At 42.5% G+C, this 23,368-nt stretch overlaps 1 protein-coding gene and 1 long non-coding RNA gene across 2 annotated transcripts in view; one reads left to right on the top strand and one right to left on the bottom strand.

Moving 5' to 3' along the window:
• Positions 1-3,908, top strand: part of MEMO1 (mediator of cell motility 1) — a 45,941-nt gene extending 42,033 nt beyond the window's left edge. The window contains exon 9 of the mRNA XM_072140998.1: positions 3,188-3,908. Coding sequence (XP_071997099.1) covers positions 3,188-3,319 — 132 coding nt within the window. The 3' untranslated portion in view covers positions 3,320-3,908. The remainder of the gene's footprint in view (positions 1-3,187) is intronic.
• LOC140121429 (uncharacterized) overlaps positions 1-23,368 on the bottom strand; it is a 29,956-nt gene that overhangs the window by 4,535 nt on the left and 2,053 nt on the right. Inside the window, exons 2-4 of the long non-coding RNA XR_011854087.1 lie at positions 12,648-12,748; positions 10,003-10,117; positions 9,721-9,820 (exon numbers count right to left, since the gene is read on the bottom strand). This is a non-coding gene — a long non-coding RNA (uncharacterized lncRNA). The remainder of the gene's footprint in view (positions 1-9,720; positions 9,821-10,002; positions 10,118-12,647; positions 12,749-23,368) is intronic.

Below are 23,368 nucleotides of genomic sequence, written 5' to 3'. Positions count from 1 at the left end.
TTGACACCCCCCTCCCTTCTCCCCGCCAATACATCAGTAATGCAGAGTATTATCATGAACAAGCAATCGTGTTCATGTCCCATGGCGGAAATAGTGAAAAAGTTAAAAAAAAAAAAAAAAAAAAAAAAAAAGTAATAAATAAAGTAATAAATCAATAAAAATGCCCATAAGCCCCATAACATATAAAGAGACATATAACCAAAAAAAAAGTCTAAATCATAACAGAAACCCCACATATATAGCTTTATGGGCGCTCCTTCCCTTCTGCGCCTCACTGTGCGCCCATAAAACAAGTAAAGGCCACATGTGGGTGGGGGGGTCTCTGTACTCGGGAGGAATTGCAGAACAAATTGTAAGATGGGTTTTCTCTTTTTATCTTTTGGATATGTGTAAAAATGCCCAGATTCTGTGGACTAGTAGTAAACAAAGAAGCTTTCTATAGAATGACAGCAAGCCGAGATCTACAAAACTGTGAGGAATTGAAACAGAAAGTATATTGGAAAATTGTATACGTTTTATATTGTAAACAATAACATAAATTTTCTTTAAGTACAAACTATCTTTGAGGTCCTTGCCCTGAGCTTATGGCCTAAGTCCTTGAAATCATTTTTAAGGACCTTCCACCTACCTCTTACTTTATCTTTTATGTCAATGTGGACCCTGGCCTCTCCCAGTAATCTGTCAACCTGATCTGCAACATGCTGAAGCCAAGCACCGAGCAAACAGATTGTTTGGTATGCACATTCTTTGTTACAGATTGCCTTGTTTGTCCCTATAATAATGGATCTCCCACTACCAGCACCTGTCAGAAGTCGTCTGTGCTCCCATTCCCCTTCTTATTGGAGCAGACAGTCCGCTGGTTACAAGAGGTCATGTGTTGCTTCAGCATATCCTCCTCATCCCCTAACTTGACAATCTTACTGAGGTGCACCAGATCAGGACTAGACTCCCTGCAACTCTTCCCTCTACTTCTCCGTCTATATGTTGCCCAACTAGCTCCCCCCTCACTCCGCACCTCCATACTTCTATACCTACACCCATATTCCCAGGAGCTGCGAACATCGCTCCATATTGTCAATTGCCTGCAGCCTTGAAACTTGCTTATTTAGATCCAGAATCTGGGCTTTCAGATGAGCAATTTTCACACAGCAGAATTTCCTTCAAACAATTGTTCAAGGAAGCAAAGGGTGTACACTGTGTAGCTTTGACACTTATGAAGTCCTTTATATTAATGAGGAATACAAGAGAAAATATGGAAGAAAAGAAGAATTCACAGAAAAAGAAAACAGCATTTACCTGCTAAAGTCCCTCAAGCTTAAAGGACATCTACCACCATGATTAAAGATTTATGCAAATGAGCCTGAGGGACCCCAGGTTCCATTAACGTCTACGGAGCCTGGAGCCCCTTAGGCTCATTTGCATACATTTCTTCATCCTGGTGGTAGATGTCCTTCAAGTCCCACTTTAGACACTGCACACACTTAGTATCAATGCATGCTCACTTTTCTGTATTCTATTAAATAGGTTTCATAGTTTCATAGTTTATACGGTTGAAAAATGACACCTGTCCATCAAGTTCAACCAAGGAAGGGTAGGGATTGGATGAGGATGGGATTTAGGGGAAACAATTCTATATAACATAACAATCAATGTTATATAGGTGTAAAAAGGCATCTAGACCCTTCTTGAAGCTCTCCACTGTCCCTGCTGTGACCAGTGCCTGAGGCAGGCTATTCCACAGATTGACCGTTCTCATAGTAAAAAAGCCCTGTCGCCTCTGGTGATTAAACCTCGTTTAATTTAGGTTAGATGACAAAATAAGATGCTGCTTTCACTGCAACATAGATCTGGCTGCAAAACCAAATGATCACAAGAATGGTGAGCTAAAATTCCAGAACTACAAGGGGACCTAGTGAATGATCTGAAGAATGCTGGGAGCAAAGTAACAAAGGCTATCGTCAATAACGCACTGCACCACTAGGGACTCAGGTCCTGAAGTACCAAACGTCTCCCCCAGTACACATCTGGGCCTGTTTGAAGTTTGCTACAGAGCAATTGGATGTTCCAAAAGAATATTGGGCAAATGTCATATGGTCAGATGAAACCAAAGTAGAACTGTTTGGTAGAAACACAACTCATTGTGTTGGGAGGAGAGTGAATGCTGAGTTGAATCCAAAGTACAGCATACCTACTGTGAAGCATTTGGATGGCAACTTCATGCTTTGGAGCTATTTCTCTGCAAAGGGACTAGGACAACTGATTAGTGTACAAGAAAAATGAATGGGGCCATGTATCGTGAGATATTGATTGCAAACCTCCTTCCATTAGCAAGGACGTTGAAGATGAAACATGGCTGGGTCCTTCAGCATGACAATGATCTCAAGCACATCGCCAGGGCAACTGAGGTGTGGCTCCGCAAGAAACATTTCAAGGATTGGCCTAGGCAGTGTCCAGATCGCAACCCCATAGAAAACCTTTGGAGGGAGTTTGAAAGTCCATGTTACCCAGCGACAACCCAAAAACATCACTGCTCTAGAGGAGATCTGCATGGAGGAATGGTCCAATATTCCAGCAACCGTGTGTGCCAACCTTGTGAAGAATTTGCAAACACATTCTTTAAAAATCAAAAAATGTGACTTTCTGGATTTGTTTTCACATTTTGTCTACCATAGTATAGGTTTACCTATGATGTCAGTTATAGGCCTCTATTATGGCACTATTTATACAGCCAAAGGCTCAAGTAGCCAGTTTACAGTATACATAACCCTGACTATTGCCCCATGTAAATATGCCATCAATTAGCCAAAAAGCAGATAAACACTGATTGCATCTTTTATGTGAGTATAGAAATGTTTGTTGACTGCATGTCTTCCCGTGAGATGTGGTCACTTTTTTCTTAAACTGTACGGGGACAAATTATTGTATTGCTGATGGTTTTAATGTCATAGTCATATATTGCTGATCAACCCACTGTAAAAAATTTTTTAACTGGAAATCTGCACGTTTAAAAGAATCCTTAGGATACCCCCCTCTAATTTGCATATGAATGGCTTTTATTTTTTTTTAAATGAAAACCCGCTTATGTGATTGTTATCTGTATGCTTAAAGTATATCATAAAGGTTAATTCCCTCCTGTTCCTTTTGTGACATTTATTAATTCTTACATTTTCTTTTGTTTTTCTTTAAGGCTGCAACAGAGCTTCAGAAGAGCGGGGTTAATATGAGCTTCTCATTCTTGAACTATGCGCAGTCAAGCCAGTGCCGAAGCTGGCAGGACAGTTCAGTGAGTTATGCTGCTGGAGCACTTGTGGTGCATTGAACCACTGAACACTCAGGGATGCCACCTGAAAACACATTGCTGACACAACCTTTTTCTTTCTGTCCATGGGGTCATAACCATGCAGCTGCACAGTGCGGCTCTGCGGGTTACAAGGAACCTCAACCCAGTTCATATCTCCCTTCTACTTTTCCTTTAGGTGTAGTCCTATCTTGATTTCTTTTGACTCTATCAAAAACAGGATTTATTATCTTGGTTATGGTATCAGAAATAAAGTTGTGTCAAAGTGTTTGTAAACTTGAAGCCTTTAAAGCATAAAGAGGTGGCGGATGACTACAAAATGTTAGTTACATGGAATAAGTAAGCCTTTACCATAACCTAAATTTGCACTGTTTGCAGATATGTGCACATGTACTCAGCTTTCAGAATAGTTTTGCAAGTTGTAAGACAAAATTATAAAAAATAAAAATAATAAAGGGTGGAAGCTTTTTATTAAAAAATAAAATGCATTTATAAATGATCCTTTATCCGGTATTAGAATATAATACAATTCATGTATAGTCAGTTATTACTAGTGTTGTACAACAAATACCTTCTATTTTAGTTGCTAATAAAGGGCTACACAAACCAAGACATTGATTTCTGTTGTTTTTTTTTAAATGGAGGTACAGGCGGTCCCCTACTTAAGAACACTCGACTTACATACGACCCCTAGTTACAAACGGACCTCTGGATATTGGTAGTTTATTGTACTTTAGTCCTAGGCTACAATAAACAGCTATAACAGTTATCAAATGTGTCTGTAATGAAACTTTAGTGTTAATATTGATTCTTATGACAACCCAACATTTTTAAAATCCAATTGTCACAGAGACCAAAAAAGTTCTGTCTGGGATTACAATGATAAAATATACAGTTCTGACTTACATACAAATTCAAGTTAAGAACAAAGCTACATACCCTATCTTGTATGTAACCCGGGGACTGCCTGTATTTAGTATTTCCTCTATTGGCCAGCCATATGGATATTATGTTTTTTCTTTCATATACAAAACTGGTGTGAAAGGAAGTCAGGAGGATACATCACTTCTATTTTCCTGAAGCTGCAGCAACATAATGATAGGATGGTATGAGATGTCATCTTGGGGCTTCTGTGAACTTTATGAAGGGACAAGCAGGTTTTGTCAAATCTGTGAGGCATAGTGTCAAAGGATAATACGTTCAGGCTTTCTTCTGTAACAGTCTGAAGTAAGGGTTAGAGGGAAAAAAGCAGCTTATAAAATTTACATTAAAAAATCTGCAGGGCCTGATGATGTATCCATTTTCAAAGGACTTATTACTCTGTTCAACTCCTATCTGTTCAGTATAGTGGAGTGTTCTAGTCTTCCAGAAACCTAATACCCTATGCAGTTAGATAATGCTCTGCTGTATACAGGTCTACATAGAAACACTAAGGTGCCACATATCTGGGTAGGGTGTGTTTGTTAGTCCATCAGTAGAGTCTATGCCTGTTTTTTATGTCAAGAAGGACAAGAGTTAACCATACTTATTTCCTAGAGCAGGGTTCCTGTTACACTTTTTTTTTCCTGCCCCAGCCCTATTTGGGTAGTCCAGCTCCTTTAAGCCTAAAGGGACTCTGTTACCTCCCTTGTCATATAACGTAGACGTGTGGCCTTTTGTAGGTGAAGTACAACCTAATATATATTTATACAATTTTTTTTTTTTTCGGTGCTGTCATGTCTTTGGAAGCTTCTAATTTACTTCTAATTTCCAATGTTTATTGAGAGGGAGCTGGGAAATCCTGGGGGAACGTCTTCAATACGATCTCAAGACGAAGCCAGGCGATATGGAAAAAAGCAGAGGACAAGCGCTCTGGACTCAAGGCGTAACTAACATATAGTTAGTTTGCAGTTGAGTATAAATGGTATGCTGCTGGCCGTCGGCTCCGTCCTCAGAGCAGATAGGCAGATCCTGCTGCCATTGCTCAGGGAGATATAGTGTATAAGCGTGCTGGAAGATGATCGGAGACTGGAAAATGAAGGCGCTGCATCCGCTTCAGGTAGTTCTTAGAACTATGTATTTTTTATTTGTATCATGCTACACATTTCGACCTCGAACCGAGATCTTCATCAGGCATAAAAACATTCATAACTATATGATAAAACATGCACACTTATGTATACAAACATAATTATGAAAGTGTGCATTACCGTAAATGGCTAGAGAACATACCGTTTAGCCAATTCTCTCGAATAAGAAGAAATTGTAGCAATGATTCAGATTTAGACACAGTCTAAAATTATTACAATAAAATTTGTTGAGCGAATACACTCGTCCGAGCTTGATGCTGGTTCGGACATTAGTGTACTCGTAACTGCTCGTTGCTCGGACGAATACTTCGCCAGCTCGAGAAAATGGCATCTCCCGCCGTTTTGATTTTGGCGGCTAGAAACTGAGCCAATCACAAGCCAGGAGACTCTGCACTCCACCCAGCATGACGTGGTACCCTTACACGTCGATAGCAGTGGTTGGCAGGCCTGATCAGGTGACCCTGGAATAGACTAGCCCCTGCCCGCGCTGCTCGGATCATTCTCTGTCTGGATGCCGTCAGGGAGAGATCTGCTGCTGCTGCAGGGATAGCGTTAGGTTATTATATTAGCTTAGTGTTAGGCAGGAGTGAGTCTACAAGAACCCAACAGCCCTTCTTAGGGCTAGAATAGTGTTATATTTAATTTTTTTAATTTGCTTGTGGCTGGGCTTGCTGGCACTAGTAGTGCAGCTAGTACCATATTGTGAGGAATTTGCAGGGAGACTTGGGAACGTTCTATTTAGCTCTTAGTGACACACATATTCATCTCAAACACCTAAGTGGGACAATTTATTAGGGGTTTGATTGAATTAGGCACAGTGCCGATTTTTTTTTTTTTTACTTAAATTTTTTTTTCAAAACTAAAAGTCATCACAGGCAAAGCACTAAATCCAGTTGTGTGCTGTCAGTGTAGGTTAGAAACTAGCCATACAAGAATCCAACAGGTTTTCTTAGGGCTACAATAGCGAACCTGAAGCCAGGCATGGTTGTGTGTGACAACGGCCGTAACCTGGTGGCGGCTCTGCAACTCGGCAGACTGACACGAAGGTGCGCCGCATCTGTGCGCATTTCAGGAAGTCCAGCACAGATTTTGCCACTCTCAGGGAAGCGCAGCGCCGCCTCCAACTGCCCGCTCACCGACTGTTGTGCGACGTGCCGACGAGGTGGAATTCAACATTAACCATGTTATCCAGAGTTTACCAGCAGCGCAGAGCGATTGTAGACTGCCAGATGTCAACTTCCACCAGAACTGGTAGTCAGGTCAGTCAGCTTCCTCAAGTCTACAATGAGGAGTGGACGTGGATGTCTGATATCTGTCAGGTGCTAAGTAACTTTGAGGATTCAACAAAGATGGTCAGCGGCGATGCCGCCATCATCAGCCTCACCATCCCGCTGCTTGGCCTGTTGAAAAACTCTCTGGTCAGCATGAAGTCAGAAGCTTTGCGCTCGTCCCAAGAGACTGGGGAAGAAGATTCTCTTGTTGATAGCCAAAGCACCCTCAGATCTGTTTCTCAGCGCATATCGGAGGAGGTGGAGGAGGATGAGGAGGAAGAGGAGGAGAATGTTGGCGAGACAGAAGAGAGGAGCATTGCTCAGTCCTTCACTGTTCAGCGTGTATGGGCAGAAGAAGAGGAGTTGGAGGAGGAGGAAATGGACAGTCAGGCCAGTGAGGGGAGTGAATTCTTGTGCATTGGGACTCTGGCGCATATGGCAGATTTCATGCTAGGCTGCTTATCCCGTGACCCTCGCGGTCAAAGAATTTATTCCAGCACCGATTACTGGGTATTCACTCTCCTGTACCCACGGTACAAGCAAAATCTTTCCACTCCTCCAAAATCTTTCCCTGGAGAGGAAAGGAGTGTGAGAATGCATGAATACCAGCAGGCTCTGGTGCACAAGCTGAAACAGTATTTCCCTTCTGACAGCGCTAGCGGCAGAGGGCGTACTTCTGCGGGACAAGTAGCGAGGGAGTGTAGGCGAGCAGGCAGCTTGTCCAAGACTGGCAGGGGTACGCTTTACAAGGCCTTTGCCAGTTTTATGTCACCCCAGCAAGACACTGTCACCTGTCCCCAGTCTCCGCAGAATAGGGCTGATCTTTACAGAAAGATGGTGAGGGAGTACGTAGCTGACCATACCATCGTCCTAAGTGATCACATTCAAGTAGTATTCAACCCCCTGCAGATTTAGCAGGTTTGATAAGAAGCAAATAAGTTAGAGCCTTCAAACTTCAAACAAGAGCAGGATTTATTAACAGATGCATAAATCTTACAAACCAAAAAGTTATGTTGCTCAGTTAAATTTTAATAAATTTTAAACATAAAAGTGTGGGTCAATTATTATTCAACCCCTCAAACCACCAGAATTCTGTTTGGTTCCCCTAAAGTATTAAGAAGTAGTTCAGGCACAAAGAACAATGAGCTTCACATGTTTGGATTAATTATCTGTTTTTCCAGCCTTTTCTGACTATTTAAGACCTTCCCCAAACTTGTGACCAGCCTCATACATGGTCAACATGCGAAAGACAAAGGAGAATTCCAAGGCCATTAGAGACAAGATTGTGGAGGGTCACAAGGCTGGCAAGTGGTACAAAACCCTTTCCAGGGAGTTGGGCCTACCTGTCTCCACTGTTGGGAGCATCATCCGGAAGTGGAAGGCTTATGAAACTACTGTTAGCCTTCCACGGCCTGGACAGCCTTTGAAAGTTTCCTCCCGTGCCGAGGCCAGGCTTGTCCGAAGAGTCAAGGCTAACCCAAGGACAACAAGGAAGGAGCTCCTGGAAGATCTCGTGGCAGTGGGGACATTGGTTCCAGTCAATACCATAAGTTATGTACTCCACCGCAATGGTCTCCGTTCCAGACGAGCACATAAGGTACCTTTACTTTCAAAGCGTCATGTCAAGGCTCGTTTACAGTTCGCTCATGATCACTTGGAGGACTCTGAGACAGACTGGTTCAAGGTTCTCTGGTCTGATGAGACCAAGATCGAGATCTTTGGTGCCAACCACACATGTGACGTTTGGAGACTGGATGGCACTGCATACGACCCCAAGAATACCATCCCTACAGTCAAGCCTGGTGGTGGCAGCATCATGCTGTGGGGCTGCTTCTCAGCCAAGGGGCCTGGCCATCTGGTCCGAATCCATGGGAAGATGGATAGCACGGCCTACTCAGAGATTTTGGCCAAGAACCTTCGCTCCTCCATCAAGGATCTTTAGATGCGTTGTCATTTCATCTTCCAACAAGACAACGACCCAAAGCACACAGCCAAGAAAACCAAGGCCTGGTTCAAGAGGGAAAATATCAAGGTGTTGCAGTGGCCTAGTCAGTCTCCTGACCTTAACCCAATTGAAAACTTGTGGAAGGAGCTCAAGATTAAAGTCCACATGAGACACCCAAAGAACCTAGATAACTTGGAGAAGATCTGCATGGAGGAGTGGGCCAAGATAACTCCAGAGACCTGTGCCGGCCTGATCAGGTCTTATAAAAGACGATTATTAGCTGTAATTGCAAACAAGGGTTATTCCACAAAATATTAAACCTAGGGGTTGAATAATAATTGACCCACACTTTTATGTTTAAAATTTATTCAAATATAACTAAGCAACATAACTTTTTGGTTTGTAAGATTTATGCATCTGTTTATAAATCCTGCTCTTGTTTGAAGTTTGAAGGCTCTAACTTATTTGCTTCTTATTAAACCTGCTAAATCTGCAGGGGGTTGAATACTACTTGTAGGCACTGTAGCTCCCTACAACTACTGGGTTTCAAAGCTGGTCATGTGGCACGAACTGGCGCTGTACGCCTTGGAGGTTCTTGCCTGCCCTGCCGCTAGCGTGTTGTCTGAGTGGGTTTTCAGTGCAGCTGGTGGCATCATCACCGATAAGCGTACACGCCTGTCGACTGACAGGCTGACGCTTATCAAGATGAATAAAGCCTGGATTTCTCAGGATTTCCATTCTCTACCAGGTGAAAGAAGCTCAACCTGAATAATGTATGCACTCCTCCTCCTCATTGAACTCCAGGTGTTTGGCCAAGCTTCCCTGTACAGACCCTTGGTCCACTTGAAAAATGCTCGAGTCTCCCATTGACTTCAATGGGGTTCGTTATTCGAGACGAGCACTCGAACATCGGGAAAAGTTTGTCTCGAATAACGAGCACCCGAGCATTTTAGTGCTCGCTCATCTCTATTAAAAACGCTTTCTCACGAAATCTGAAACAAAATATAACACAAAAACCAACAAATCTAAAAAAGAATCAAGCTACAACAAGTCAGAAATATGAGTGGAATTTTTTAACTACCTTTGAGAAAGGAAATAAAGCCAAAAGGGAAACCTTAACAAAATATTGGTACTTACTACAAGAGGATCCCATTCTCAAAAACGATATACCGAAGTGTCCACAAATTACGTTTAGAAAAGCCAGATCAATTAGAAATATCGTGGCACCGAGTAGACTCTGAGAGAAAAAGGAGAAAACAAAACCTCAGAAAATACACTCAGAAAAACCAGGCACTTTTATGTGTAATTTAAAATTGATAAACATGAACCAGATACATATGTATCAAACAGCACAGGGGAAAAATTTAAGTGCAAACAGAATACATCATGCAGTTCATCTTTCATTGTCTATCTGGTTACCTGCAGTTGTGGGTTACAATACGTAGGCAGGACAGTGCAATCATTGAGATTAAGATTCAACAGTCACAGGTTTAAAACCAAAAATGGTTTTTTAAACCAAAGTCTTTCCAGACACCTGACAATGAAAGACAACAAATTATTTAATCACATCAAACTGAAAATAATAGAACAAATCCCAGAAGAGACAGAAATAGAAATGAGGTTCTGAACAAACGTGAATCATTTTGGATATTCCGTTTGAGAAGCCTATACCCAGACAGTCTTAACGAAATCATAGAATCCACCTAGGGATCACACATGGAACACATTTGCAAAGACAGGTTTACAGCAATACTTCACTAGGTTGTTTCTCCTATTTTAGTTCAAATAATATACAGTCCTATTAACCCCTTAACGCCAAAGCCACTTTTCACCTTCCTGACACGGCCCATTTTTTCAAATCTGCCCTGTGTCACTATAGATGGTGACGCTTTGGAACGCTTTAACATATCTAAGTGATTTTGAAATTGTTTTCTCGTGACACATTGTACTTCATGTTAGTTAAAAAATTTTGGTGGTATGTTTTGCATTTATTTATGAGAAAATGAGATATTTGGCGAAAATTTGGAAAAATTCGCAATTTTCGAAATTCAAAATGTTCTACTTTTTCCACACGAGTCATAACAGCAAAAACATAATAGCTAACATTCACCGAATGTCTACTTTAGGTGGATATGGTTTTTTATACATTTTTGTAGGATGTTATGGGGCTTTTGTCAGGTGCAATTTTTCACATTTTCATAAAAAAAGCCAAATCCTGCTATTGAGCGACCTGCTCAGGTTTCAAGTCACTTTGAAATGCCTAAATAAAGTAAAACCCCATAAATTACTCCATTATAGAAACTACACCCCTCAACGTATGTAAAACAACTTTTATGAAGTTTCTTAACCCTTTAATTGGTTTACAGGGGTTAAAACAAAATCGGATGCAATTTCGAAATTAAATTTTTTTGGGCTAAAGGAATGTGTTTTTCATAAAATGTACAAATTCTCAGTGGATAAAATACCAAAACGCTCCACAAAATTTGATACCCAATCTCTCCCGTGTGTAATAATACGCCATATGTGGTGGTAACCTTCTGTATGGGCATACGCCAGGGCATTGAGGGGGGAGCTGCGCCATTCAGAGCAGATTATGCATTGTCACTTTATAATGTTTATACAATCTTTATTTTTTTGGCTTGGGCTTATTTTTTGCGACATGAGATGCACTTTACAAATACTTCATTTAAGTGGGTCTGTAGCTTTTTAATGAGATTTTATTAACTCTTTAATATATGGAGGAATAGAAAATTGTCAATTTGGGGTTTCTTTTTTTTGGTATATTTTGGGGGTCGTACACCATACACTAAAATACTATAATATTTTTATTCTATAGATCACTACGATTACGGTGATACCTCATTTATATAGTTTTTCATTTATTTTTACAATTTTACTGGAAAAAAACTAATATAGAGGAAATCTCATTTGTTTTTGCATCGCCATCTTTTCGGAGACGTAACTTTAATATTTTTTGGTTGACAGAGCTAGTTTAGGGCTTATTTTTTATGTGTTGAGTTGTCCTTTCAATTGGTACTATTTTGGGGCACATAACTTTTTTTGATCACTCTTTAGAACATTTTTGTGAAGGTATTTTATGAAAATTTAGATTTTTGGTGAGTTTTTCAGGTTTTGTTTTTACGGCGTTCACTGTACGGGTCCAATAATGTTTTTGACTTATTGTACAGACTGTTATGGATGCGGCGATACCAAATATGTGGGGGGTTTTGGTGATTTACAGGTATTTTTACTTTATTAGATGTGTAAAGGGAATGTTTGTGTTTAGGGGACTTTAATTATATTTAATTAATTATTTTTATTAAAAAGTGTGTTTATGTAGTGTTTTTTTTTACTTTTTTTCTTTACGATTACAGGTTAGCTTGAACAAGCAATCCATTGATCGCTTGTTCAAGCTTTTCTTCACCTAATACAGTGTAATACAGATGTGCTGCGCATGCTCAGTGTGTCACAGCCAGGTCCTGCCAGAAGGCACGGACCCGGCACCTTGAAGGAGATCGCGCAGCCCTGGGCACTGGCAGTCCCTGGGCTGCGATCGGAGCAGCGGGTAAGCGGCGCGGGGGGGGGGGGGCTTCGAATCCAGTTAAATTCCCCTAGCACGCTGTGGTCAGCGCGACCGCGGCGTGTTAGGAGTTGACACACATAATATATAGCCGACACCCGCAGCTTCTGGAAGTTTAACGTACTATTACTGCATATTGCGGGAACGCACCTCCCGCCATGCAGTAATAGTACGTCAAATGTCGGGAAGGGGTTAAACATAGAAATACCTTTAATACATTTTTAACATTTTTAAATATACCCTCATATGCTTTTTTGCACAAAACAGTACGCAGACAATTGATTGGTGAATTGACCTGTCAATCAATCGATGTAATTCCATTTCCTCCAGTCAATCATTTGAGGTCATTTCCTTTTGTTTGTATATATAAGTGTGCATGTTTTATCATATAGTTATGTATGTTTTTATGCCTGATGAAGATCTCGGTTCGAGGTCAAAACGCGTAGCATGATACAAATAAAAAATACATAGTTTTAAGAATTACCTGAAGCGGATGCAGCGCCTTCATTTTCTATTCTCCGATCATCTTCCAGCGTGCTTATGCACTACAATGGTTTATTGGAACCATCTGAGTTAGAGACACACCTGTGAATGTATTTTAGGACACTCCTTAAACACGCTGTTTGTTTGTGTAACATCATGGGAAAGTCTAAAAAACATCAACCAAGATATCGGGAAGAGAATTGTGGACAAGACAAACAAGATGGGAGTGTCCAGCCATCATTACTGCTCAGGAAGGAGACGGTTCTATGTCCCAGAAACGAACATGCTTTGAAATGTGCAACTTCCCGCTTACAGTCGGAAACAGATTTGGGGCCACTGACGGATGAACAATGGAAGTCTGTTCTGGCCTAGACACTGGATTTGTCTCCTAGTGTAAAGCACACATTTTCCCAAATATTTCTATGCCACATAAACCTATAGGACTCCGGTGTGGTTGCATAGGGTTGGAATAAGGAGTGTTGCCCCCAATGCGACTGCGAAGGTGCGCACCTGCTGCACATGATGTGGGAGTGTCATCGTCTGGGAACTTTTTGGAGGGAGGTGTTGGATCTTGTTAAGACAGTGTGAGATGTGAAGATCCCTGCCACTCCCACTGTATGTGTTCTAGGTGTAGATGAAGTGTCAGATGAGAAGGGGAGTAAGACTGGTTGTAGCCTGGTTGCTATACCAGGCAAGAAAACGGATTGCATACCACTGGATATAGGTTGCCCGCCCTACTAGATTATATTAACAAAATTAATAAAATAAGGATGGTGAAGGGGGTGTTCCTAAAAAGCAAGGCGGAGGGGAAGTTTTAGAAAATCTGGTAGCCCTGGTTGGACTCACCAGGCCTACCGACTGCATGTTTACGAAGAAATCCATTTTCTGCACTGTGGTGGCATACGTCATTGTTTTATTGATACTGCAAATACCTAATGGTTACTGTTGGCCCTATTCACCATAAATGTAATGGCACATATACTCCTCTGTACATCCTTGCACTAGATGTCTCTCTCACTGTCTCTCTCGATTTGATTTTGTATTTTGTTTTGGTTTTTGTATGAAATATCGGTTTTACAGAAAAAAAAATTATATTTTAACTTGCAATACCATGTGCTCTGTGACTAGTCAATTTGCCCCTTGGGCTGGGCTGAAGAGGAGTAGTCCCCCATCTCCCACCCCACCCTCAGGGAAACCGGACCTGGGTGAGTGATTTTCAAATGAGCATTAGCCGCCCCTGACCCGCTCTTCTCCCTTCATTTCCATGCCCCCTGGCTCGCCCCACCAGCAGACATCACCAATCCATGTTCCACACGCTGTCCGTAACTCGCTGACCACGTCAGGCATTCTCGCACCTGCGGGGTCAACATCTTCCGCAATGTGCACCCACACAGGTGCTACCCAAAGTATGTAGTGACTCCTGCACTGCCACATAGTGTGGCGCATGCTCATATGAATATGGAGACCTTGCAGCTGGCTCCGCTTCATCTGAGCATGTCTGTGCAAGATACTGACCACGCAGGTGCTAGAATGCCTGTTACAATCAGTGAGAGTTGCGGACAGTTTGGCAGTGTATGGTCAATGCTCTATGGGGACTGGGGGTGTGCTAAAATTGGGTCTCCTGGTGAAAAGTTCCCTTTAAAATATGGCATCATGAGGAAAGAACATTACACTGGTTACGGAATGTATGCAGACACCTTTAAATTATTTACTGGTTTCATTTATAAGATTTATAAAGTAAGATTTATAAAGAAATATCACAAAGTCATATCACAAGTATTCAGACCCTTTGCTCAGTATTGAGTAAAGGCACTTATTGAGCTAGTACAACCATGAGTCGTCTTGGGAATGATGCAACAAGTTTTTCACCCCTGGATTTGGGGATCCTCTGCCATTCTTCCTTGCAGATCCTCTCCAGTTCCCTCACGTTGGATGATGAACATTGGTGGACAGCCATTTTTAAGTATCTCCAGAGATGCTCCATTAGGTTTAGGTCAGGGCTCTGGCTAGGCAAGTCAAGAATGGTCACAGAGTTGTTCTGAAACCACTGCTTTGTTATTTTAGCTGTGTTCTTAGGGTCATTGTCTTGTTGGAAGGTGAACCCATGTTTTTTTTATCCAGGATATCTCTGCACTTGGCCACATTCATCTTTCCTTTAATTGCAACTAATTCTGTCCATGCAGCTCAAAAACGCCACCATGTTTCACTTTTGGGATTGTATTTGGCAGGTGATGAACAGTATCTGGTTTCTTCCACACCTCCTCTTCTCATAGAGGATCAGAAGGAAATGGACAGAATGTGAGTTAAATATGAGTGTCACAGCAAAGGGTCTAAATACTTATGACCATGTGATATTTCAGTTTTTCTTGTTTAATAAATTAATAAATATCTACATTTCAGTTTTTTTGTCAAGCTGGGGTGCAGAGTGTACATTAATGTGCAAAAAACCTTTGATATTACCAATTGGCTACACAGAAAGAAAGAGTAAAAAAAATTTTAAGGGGTCTGAATACTTTCCATATCCACTGTATATGACAATCCTGAAGCAACATCGGAAGACATCAGACAGAATGTAAAAGAAAATCAAAATAAAGGATGAAAAACGTATTCATGGAAATTGGTACCATGACTGCGGTAGTCATCTTATATTTGTTATCCATGGCCATCTTCCTTCTAACATCACATTTAAAAATTATGCTAATGAGTAATAGGGGCTACCCCTCACTCTTTCCCCTGCCTCAGCACTTGTGCCTCCAGGCTCATTAGAATAAATTGAAAAGTTTATTTTAAAAGGAAGAAGGCATGGATATCAAATTAGATTAAGATAAGATTACGGTCACAGTGTCTGGATCTAAGTGATCCTGGTTTACCGTGCTTAATTTTGATGGCAGATTTCCTTTAAAGGGGTTTTCCCACAAAGATAAGTTAGGCCCTATCTACGGGATAGGGATATGGCCTAGCTTGATGATGAGTTCAGATCTCAGTGCTGAGACCTGGGCAGATCGCGAGAACGAGGGATCCGACCGACCTCCCTCGCCGCTCCTCAGACTATTGGAGCAGACGGCCCCGCATGACTGTTCGGCTCCATTAATCTCTATGGAGCTGATGATCCCCTAACTTGCCTTTGTGGGAAAACCCCTTTAAAGAGCAAATAGGTCTTCCAAATGGATTCTGACAAACTGGTTACAAAGTGCTTAAGGATAATAATGTCAATGTTTGAGTGGCCTTCACAATGCCCTAATCTCAAGTGTAAGAAAGGCGGCTTCCTACAAAGAAGGTTCAGTTATACCAGTTCTGACAGGAGGAATGGGCCCAAATCTCTACCAACTGTTGTGAGAAGCTTGTGGAAGAATATCCAAAATGTTTGACCCAAATCCTACAGTAAGGACAATGGTAACAAATAAGAATGAAATGTATGTAAACTATTGATTTTAGAAAATTAATAAAAATACCTTACTGTAATGATTTTGGTTTCATTACAAACGAAACACAGGAAACAAGGCAAAAGCCACGAAAATCAGAGCAATGGATAAATAAAACTGAAAGCAAAGTCCCTGGGCAGGCTGTCTGGAAATCTGGGTTTCAGGGAGACATAGGTGAGGATTCCAAGGCAGGACGGCAAGGTTCCAGCAAGACCAAACAGAAATACATCACTTAGGCCCCTTCCACACTAGCGTTGCATTTCACGTCAGGGTGCAATGCGTGAAAAACTGACGTTTTTGGCTGCGTTTTTGTTCCATATTTCCTTGGAGTCATTAGCGTTTTTGCGTTTTTCACGCGCGTGTTGTTCGCGTTTTTTTTGCGTTTTCGGTGCGTTTTTCATGGGCGTTTTTTAAGTCAATGGGAGACTCGAGCATTTTTCAAAGGGACCATGGTTCGGGAATAAAATGTTTTATTTAATTGAAAAAAGAATGTCTTCTGATAAGTTAGCAGATGTATGCAAACATCTGCAATCTATTCTTCACTGTTCCGCGCGTATATTATCTCCCGACAAATTAGCAGATGTGAAGAACAGTGAAGAATAGAATAAAAATAGTGAACACAGTGAACACAAGATCATTTAAGTGAAAAACACAGTAAAGAACACAGTGAAGAACAGATTACAGATGTTCGGCACATGTGCTTACTTGTCGGGAGATACGCGCGGAACGGTGCGAACAAAATAGCACGTGAAGAACAATATATATGTGAAGAACACATTGCAGATGTATGGAAACATCTGCAATGTGTTCTTCACACACATATATAGTGTTCTTCACATGCTATTTTGTTCGCTCCGTTCCACGCGTATCTCCCGACAAGTAAGCACATGTGCCGAACATCTGAAATCTGTTCTTCACTGTGTTCTTCACTGTGTTTTTCACTTAAATGATCCTGTGTTCACTGTGTTCACTGTTTTTATTCTATTCTTCACTGTTCTTCACTGTGTTTTTTTAATTAAATGCTCGATCTCGAGCAGGGGAATTATTCATGTCACCTAGCAACCCATCCGTTTAAAATACATTGCACTCGCATTGCACTTGCATTGCTTGCGAGTGCAATACGTTTTTGATGCCTCTCCTTAGACTTGAATGGGGCGGGAAAAACGCTGCAAATGAAGAAAGACCCATTGGAAACAATGGGACAGAGTGCAATGCAAGTTCTGAGCGTCAAAAGCACGCGCAGAACTCGCGCGTGAAAAACGCTAGTGTGGAAGGGGCCTTAAAGAGAACCCGTCATGCAAAATAACCCCCCTAAACTAAATATATTTTCATAAACTGCCATTAGAGAGCATTGCCCCTATCCCTTCATTGTCCCTCTACATGCCTGTAAACCTAAGCAATGAGGTCCTAAAGCTGTATGCAAATGACCTGTGAAATGTCCAATGAAGCATTAGCATATTCAAGCTGTCCACTCTATTCATGAGTGGGAGGCACAGCCACACCCCCAGTGCTTGACTGACAGCCTGTATAATGATGTGAGGCTGTATAATGATGTGCTTCCTGGTGCTGGTGGCCACACCCCCTGCAGCCTGTGTGTGCATGTGTGTGTGTGTGTTTAGGAGAGATACAGCAGCTCCAGGCAGCCATGTTACAGCAGAACATGTCAGATTCATGTGTAGCTGATGTCTGTGTCTCTCACCTGTATATTAGGAGGATGCAGCATGTCAGCAGATGCATCACACACACTAGCCATGCTTTACTATACACTACACACAGACATGAGCAGGGGGAGGAGAGGGGAGGAGTAACAGGGGTGACATCACTGCCTCTGACCATGTGACCAGCCTCATTTACACAATAAAGAATAGATGATTTTATAATGATTAATGCATGAAATAACTAGATAAAGGCTGGGATGGGATCCTTGTGAGCTGCTCCAACAGGTAGAGGTGACAGGACTAGTGGCAGAGACCTGATGACAGGTGTCCTTTAAACCTAGTCCAGCCGCAGTTACAATTCCATAACAGGCATAAGTCAATAATGATCTGCTCGAGACACCGGTGCCCCAGCCTTTTATCAGCCCAGGCTGAAACGGCCCTAGTCACAAACCCCAGGAGTACACCTTTCCAAAACTAAAGGAAAGCCGGGTGTGGTAAACAATCCTGCCAGGTTAGGGTCATGACACTTACATGCTCTCTCATATTATTCTGGTGTTTGGCAAATTTAAATAATTTTGATAATCCTATTTGACCTAAAACAGGTTTATTTTGATTTCATATCACATAGTAAGAAAACCATGTATATGTGTCTTTTTATATAGTGTATGTAAACTTCTAGTTTCCACTTTACATAGTGCCAAATATTCCAGTTTTGAATGTGTTAAGTACTGAAATTCCCCTGAAAGCAGGCATAGTTGTAGGGATATGCACATTAAGACTGCAGATGGTATCTTCTCCTGTAAAAAAATTGGCTGCATTTGATCCATTACATGCAGTCAGATAAAGTTTTGGCCTATAAAGCGGTATCTGGCCATGTCATCTCCATTTCTTCCAGGCATTCCTTTGTTACTCCTAAGTTTAGCTGCTTGCTTTGATCTGCAGCCACAAAATAGGCTTAAACAATATCTACTTATGCATTACTTTTCCCTAATGATATTAAACTTGAAAAACCTTAAAGTAGTTATGTTACATCTTCATCAAATTGACTTTACATAACAGATGCATTTTTAACCTCTTCAAAGAGAATGCAGTGCTAGTTTTCCTGTAATCCCTTTTTCTAGTTTCTTGCACACAGGAGCCTGTCTACAGAAATCCTTCAACAATTTATAAACCCAGATTAGGGAATGCACACTTGGCTACAAAGATTACTTAACAATTCATATCAGTAACGCTATCTCTTCAGACACTACCATCAAAAAATACTCTGAAAATCTACCATCAAAATCAAGCTGGATAAATCATAGACACTTTCTCATAGATCTAGGCACTGTGACTGTGGTGATCTTCTTATATTTGTTATCCATGGCCTCCTTCCTTCTAAAATCAACTTTTAAAATTATGCTAATACGCCTGAGGGCTCTGGGGGTGTTTCCAGAGCCCCTAAGTGCTGTCTTTTCATAGGCTCTTACAATGTGCAGAACAGGTCTCTCTACCACCTGCGCTTCCTGCTGCTCTTGGCTTACACAGGCAGAGGGGAGACATGTTTTGCTCATTTCAACAGCCTGTGCCACTACAGCACTGAGGGTCTCTGAAAAGAACCACCTGATTCCCCATACCTCCCAACTTTTGCGGAGGAGAAAGAGGGACAAAACGGCGGCGAAGCGCGCCGCACATTTTTTTTTACCCACAGAAGCCACACCCTAGCCACGCCCCCTAACCACATCCCCTGGCCACGCCACTGCTCATACCTCCAACGCATCCACTGACACCAATGTATATATATATATATATTTATATATATATATATATATATATATATATATATATATATATATACTGATTAACCCCACTGGCACCAATGTATATTTATGTATATAATTGGGGGGCATATTCCACTCCCCCTAGACAACGAGCGCCCCCCCCTAGACAGCGAGCATGTCCCCCCCTAGACAACGAGCATGTCCCCCCCCTAGACAACGAGCATGTCCCCCCCTAGACAACGAGCATGTTCCCCCCTGGACAACGAGCATGTCCCCCCCTAGACAACGAGCATGTCTCCCCCCTAGACAACGAGCATGTCCCCCCCCTAGACAACGAGCATGTCCCCCCCAGACAACGAGCATGTCCCCCCCAGACAACGAGCATGTCCCGACAACGAGCATGCCCCCCTAGACAACGAGCATGTCTCCCCCTAGACAACAAGCATGCTCCCCCCTAGACAACGAGCATGTCCCCCCCTAGACAACGAGAATGCCCCCCCTAGACAACGAGCATGTCCCCCCCTAGACAATGAGCATGTCCCCCCCTAGACAACGAGCATGCCCCCCCTAGAAAACGAGCATGCCCCCCCCTAGACAACGAGCATGTCCCCCCCCCCATGGTTGCGTGCCCTTTTTTGTGTGTTTGTGTTATTTGTGTCTTCCAGGACCGTGCATGCTGTGGACTACTTCGGATTTGAAGGATTACGTCGATGACCGACATTTCTAACAAAGAAAATGGTCAACGAGGGTGTGTCTGCGTTCTTTGTTCAATTAAACTTATATTTGTTAAAAACGGTGTGATTTATTTTTTTGCGACACTCTTCATAGCTTGCCATAGTAGTGGTGCCGGCTAGATGACGGTGGGCTATCCCAGCTCAGTAATGGCAGGCTGCTGCTGCTTTTTTGTAGCTGGCTGATTTGAACAATAGGGGGCACCCCATGCTGTTTTCCCCCCATTTTTTAGTAAAAATCTGACGCTAACTAACACTGCCGCGCTGTACACTACAAACGCTGGACCGCTCTCAAAGTGGCGAATTCATGAGGGGGTGGAAATGTGGGCGGTGACTGCTGCATGACACGCGGCAGTCACTGCCCGCCTATGGAACGAGCGGGGCAGTCAGAGGAAGAGGGACCGCCCCCTCATGAATACGTCGGACCCCTTTGAGAGCGGTCTGGCGTTTCTAGGTTACAGCGCAGTGGTGTTTGTTAGTGTTATCAGAGGTTTCCGGTAACGCTATCAGTGTAGCACTGATGCATCTGTCTTAGCACTAGGAGCTGCTTACTTTAGTAACATAAAACCAAACCTACCCCTACACTCCTCCATAGATCATCAACGCCTCTCCAACTATACAATCAAAACACAAAAAGGAACAAGAGCGGCAACAAACACTAATGTAAAAAAGTAGTATTCTTTATTGAAAATAAATATATAAGTTCGACATATATAACCCTCAAATGGGAAGAGAATATATATATATACACTCACCGGCCACTTTATTAGGTACACCATGCTAGTAACGGGTTGGAACCCCTTTTGCCTTCAGAACTGCCTCAATTCTTCGTGGCATAGATTCAACAAGGTGCTGGAAGCATTCCTCAGAGATTTTGGTCCATATTGACATGATGCTGTTTGACAGTTGCTGCAGATTTGTCGGCTGCACATCCATGATGCGAATCTCCCGTTCCACCACATCCCAAAGATGGTCTATTGGATTGAGATCTGGTGACTGTGGAGGCCATTTGAGTACAGTGAACTCATTGTCATGTTCAAGAAACCAGTCTGAGATGATTCCATTTTTATGACATGGCGCATTATCCTGCTGAAAGTAGCCATCAGATGTTGGGTACATTGTGGTCATAAAGGGATGGTCAGCAACAATACTCAGGTAGGCTGTGCCGTTGCAACGATGCTCAATTGATACCATGACACCACCACCACCAGCCTGAACCGTTGATACAAGGCAGGATGGATCCATGCTTTCATGTTGTTGACGCCAAATTCTGACCCTACCATCCGAATGTCGCAGCAGAAATCGAGACTCATCAGACCAGGCAACGTTTTTCAAATCTTCTACTGTCCAATTTTGATGAGCTTGTGCAAATTGTAGCCTCAGTTTCCTGTTCTTAGCTGAAAGGAGTGGCACCCGGTGTGGTCTTCTGCTGCTGTAGCCCAAAGTTCTGCCTCAAAGTTCGACGTACTGTGCGTTCAGAGATGCTCTTCTGCCTACCTTGGTTGTAACGGGTAGGGATTTGAGTCACTGTTGCCTTTCTATCAGCTCGAACCAGTCTGCCCATTCTCCTCTGACCTCTGGCATCAACAAGGCATTTCCGCCCACAGAACTGCCGCTCACTGGATGTTTTTTCTTTTTTCGGACCATTCTCTGTAAACCCTAGAGATGGTTGTGCGTGAAAATCCCAGTAGATCAGCAGTTTCTGAAATACTCAGACCAGCCCTTCTGGCACCAACAACCATGCCACGTTCAAAGGCACTCAAATCACCTTTCTTCCCCATACTGATGCTCGGTTTGAACTGCAGGAGATTGTCTTGACCATGTCTACATGCCTAAATGCACTGAGTTGCCGCCATGTGATTGGCTGATTAGAAATTAAGTGTTAACCAGCAGTTGGACAGGTGTATCTAATAAAGTGGCCGGTGAGTGTATATATTATATATATATATATACACTCACCGGCCACTTTATTAGGTACACCATGCTAGTAACGGGTTGGACCCCCTTTTGCCTTCAGAACTGCCTCAATTCTTCGTGGCATAGATTCAACAAGGTGCTGGAAGCATTCCTCAGAGATTTTGGTCCATATTGACATGATGGCATCACACAGTTGCCGCAGATTTGTCAGCTGCACATCCATGATGCGAATCTCCCGTTCCACCACATCCCAAAGATGCTCTATTGGATTGAGATCCGGTGACTGTGGAGGCCATTTGAGTACAGTGACATGTTCAAGAAACCAGTCTGAGATGATTCCAGCTTTATGACATGGCGCATTATCCTGCTGAAAGTAGCCATCAGATGTTGGGTACATTGTGTTCATAAAGGGATGGACATGGTCAGCAACAATACTCAGGTAGGCTGTGGCATTGCAACGATGCTCAATTGGTACCAAGGGGCCCAAAGAGTGCCAAGAAAATATTCCCCACACCATGACACTACCACCACCAGCAGCCTGAACTGTTGATACAAGGCAGGATGGATCCATGCTTTCATGTTGTTGACGCCAAATTCTGACCCTACCATCCAAATGTCGCAGCAGAAATCGTTTTTCCAATCTTCTACTGTCTAATTTCGATGAGCTTGTGCAAATTGTAGCCTCAGTTTCCTGTTCTTAGCTGAAACGAGTGGCACCCGGTGTGGTCTTCTGCTGCTGTGGTCCATCTGCCTCAAAGTTCGACGTACTGTGCGTTCAGAGATGCTCTTCTGCCTACCTTGGTTGTAACGGGTGGCGATTTGAGTCACTGTTGCCTTTCTATCAGCTCGAACCAGTCTGCCCATTCTCCTCTGACCCCTGTCATCAACAAGGCATTTCCGCCCAAAGAACTGACGCTCACTGGATGTTTTTTCTTTTTCGGACCATTCTTTGTAAACCCTAGAGATGGTTGTGCGTGAAAATCCCAGTAGATCAGCAGTTTCTGAAATACTCAGACCAGCCCTTCTGGCACCAACAACCATGCCACGTTCAAAGGCACTCAAATCACCTTTCTTCCCCATACTGATGCTCGGTTTGAACTGCAGGAGATTGTCTTGACCATGTCTACATGCCTAAATGCACTGAGTTGCCGCCATGTGATTGGCTGATTAGAAATTAAGTGTTAACCAGCAGTTGGACAGGTGTATCTAATAAAGTGGCCGGTGAGTGTATATA

Source organism: Engystomops pustulosus, chromosome 3 (genome assembly GCF_040894005.1).
Source record: "Engystomops pustulosus chromosome 3, aEngPut4.maternal, whole genome shotgun sequence".
Lineage (NCBI taxonomy): Eukaryota > Metazoa > Chordata > Amphibia > Anura > Leptodactylidae > Engystomops > Engystomops pustulosus.
This window is presented reverse-complemented; position numbering and strand designations above follow the sequence as displayed.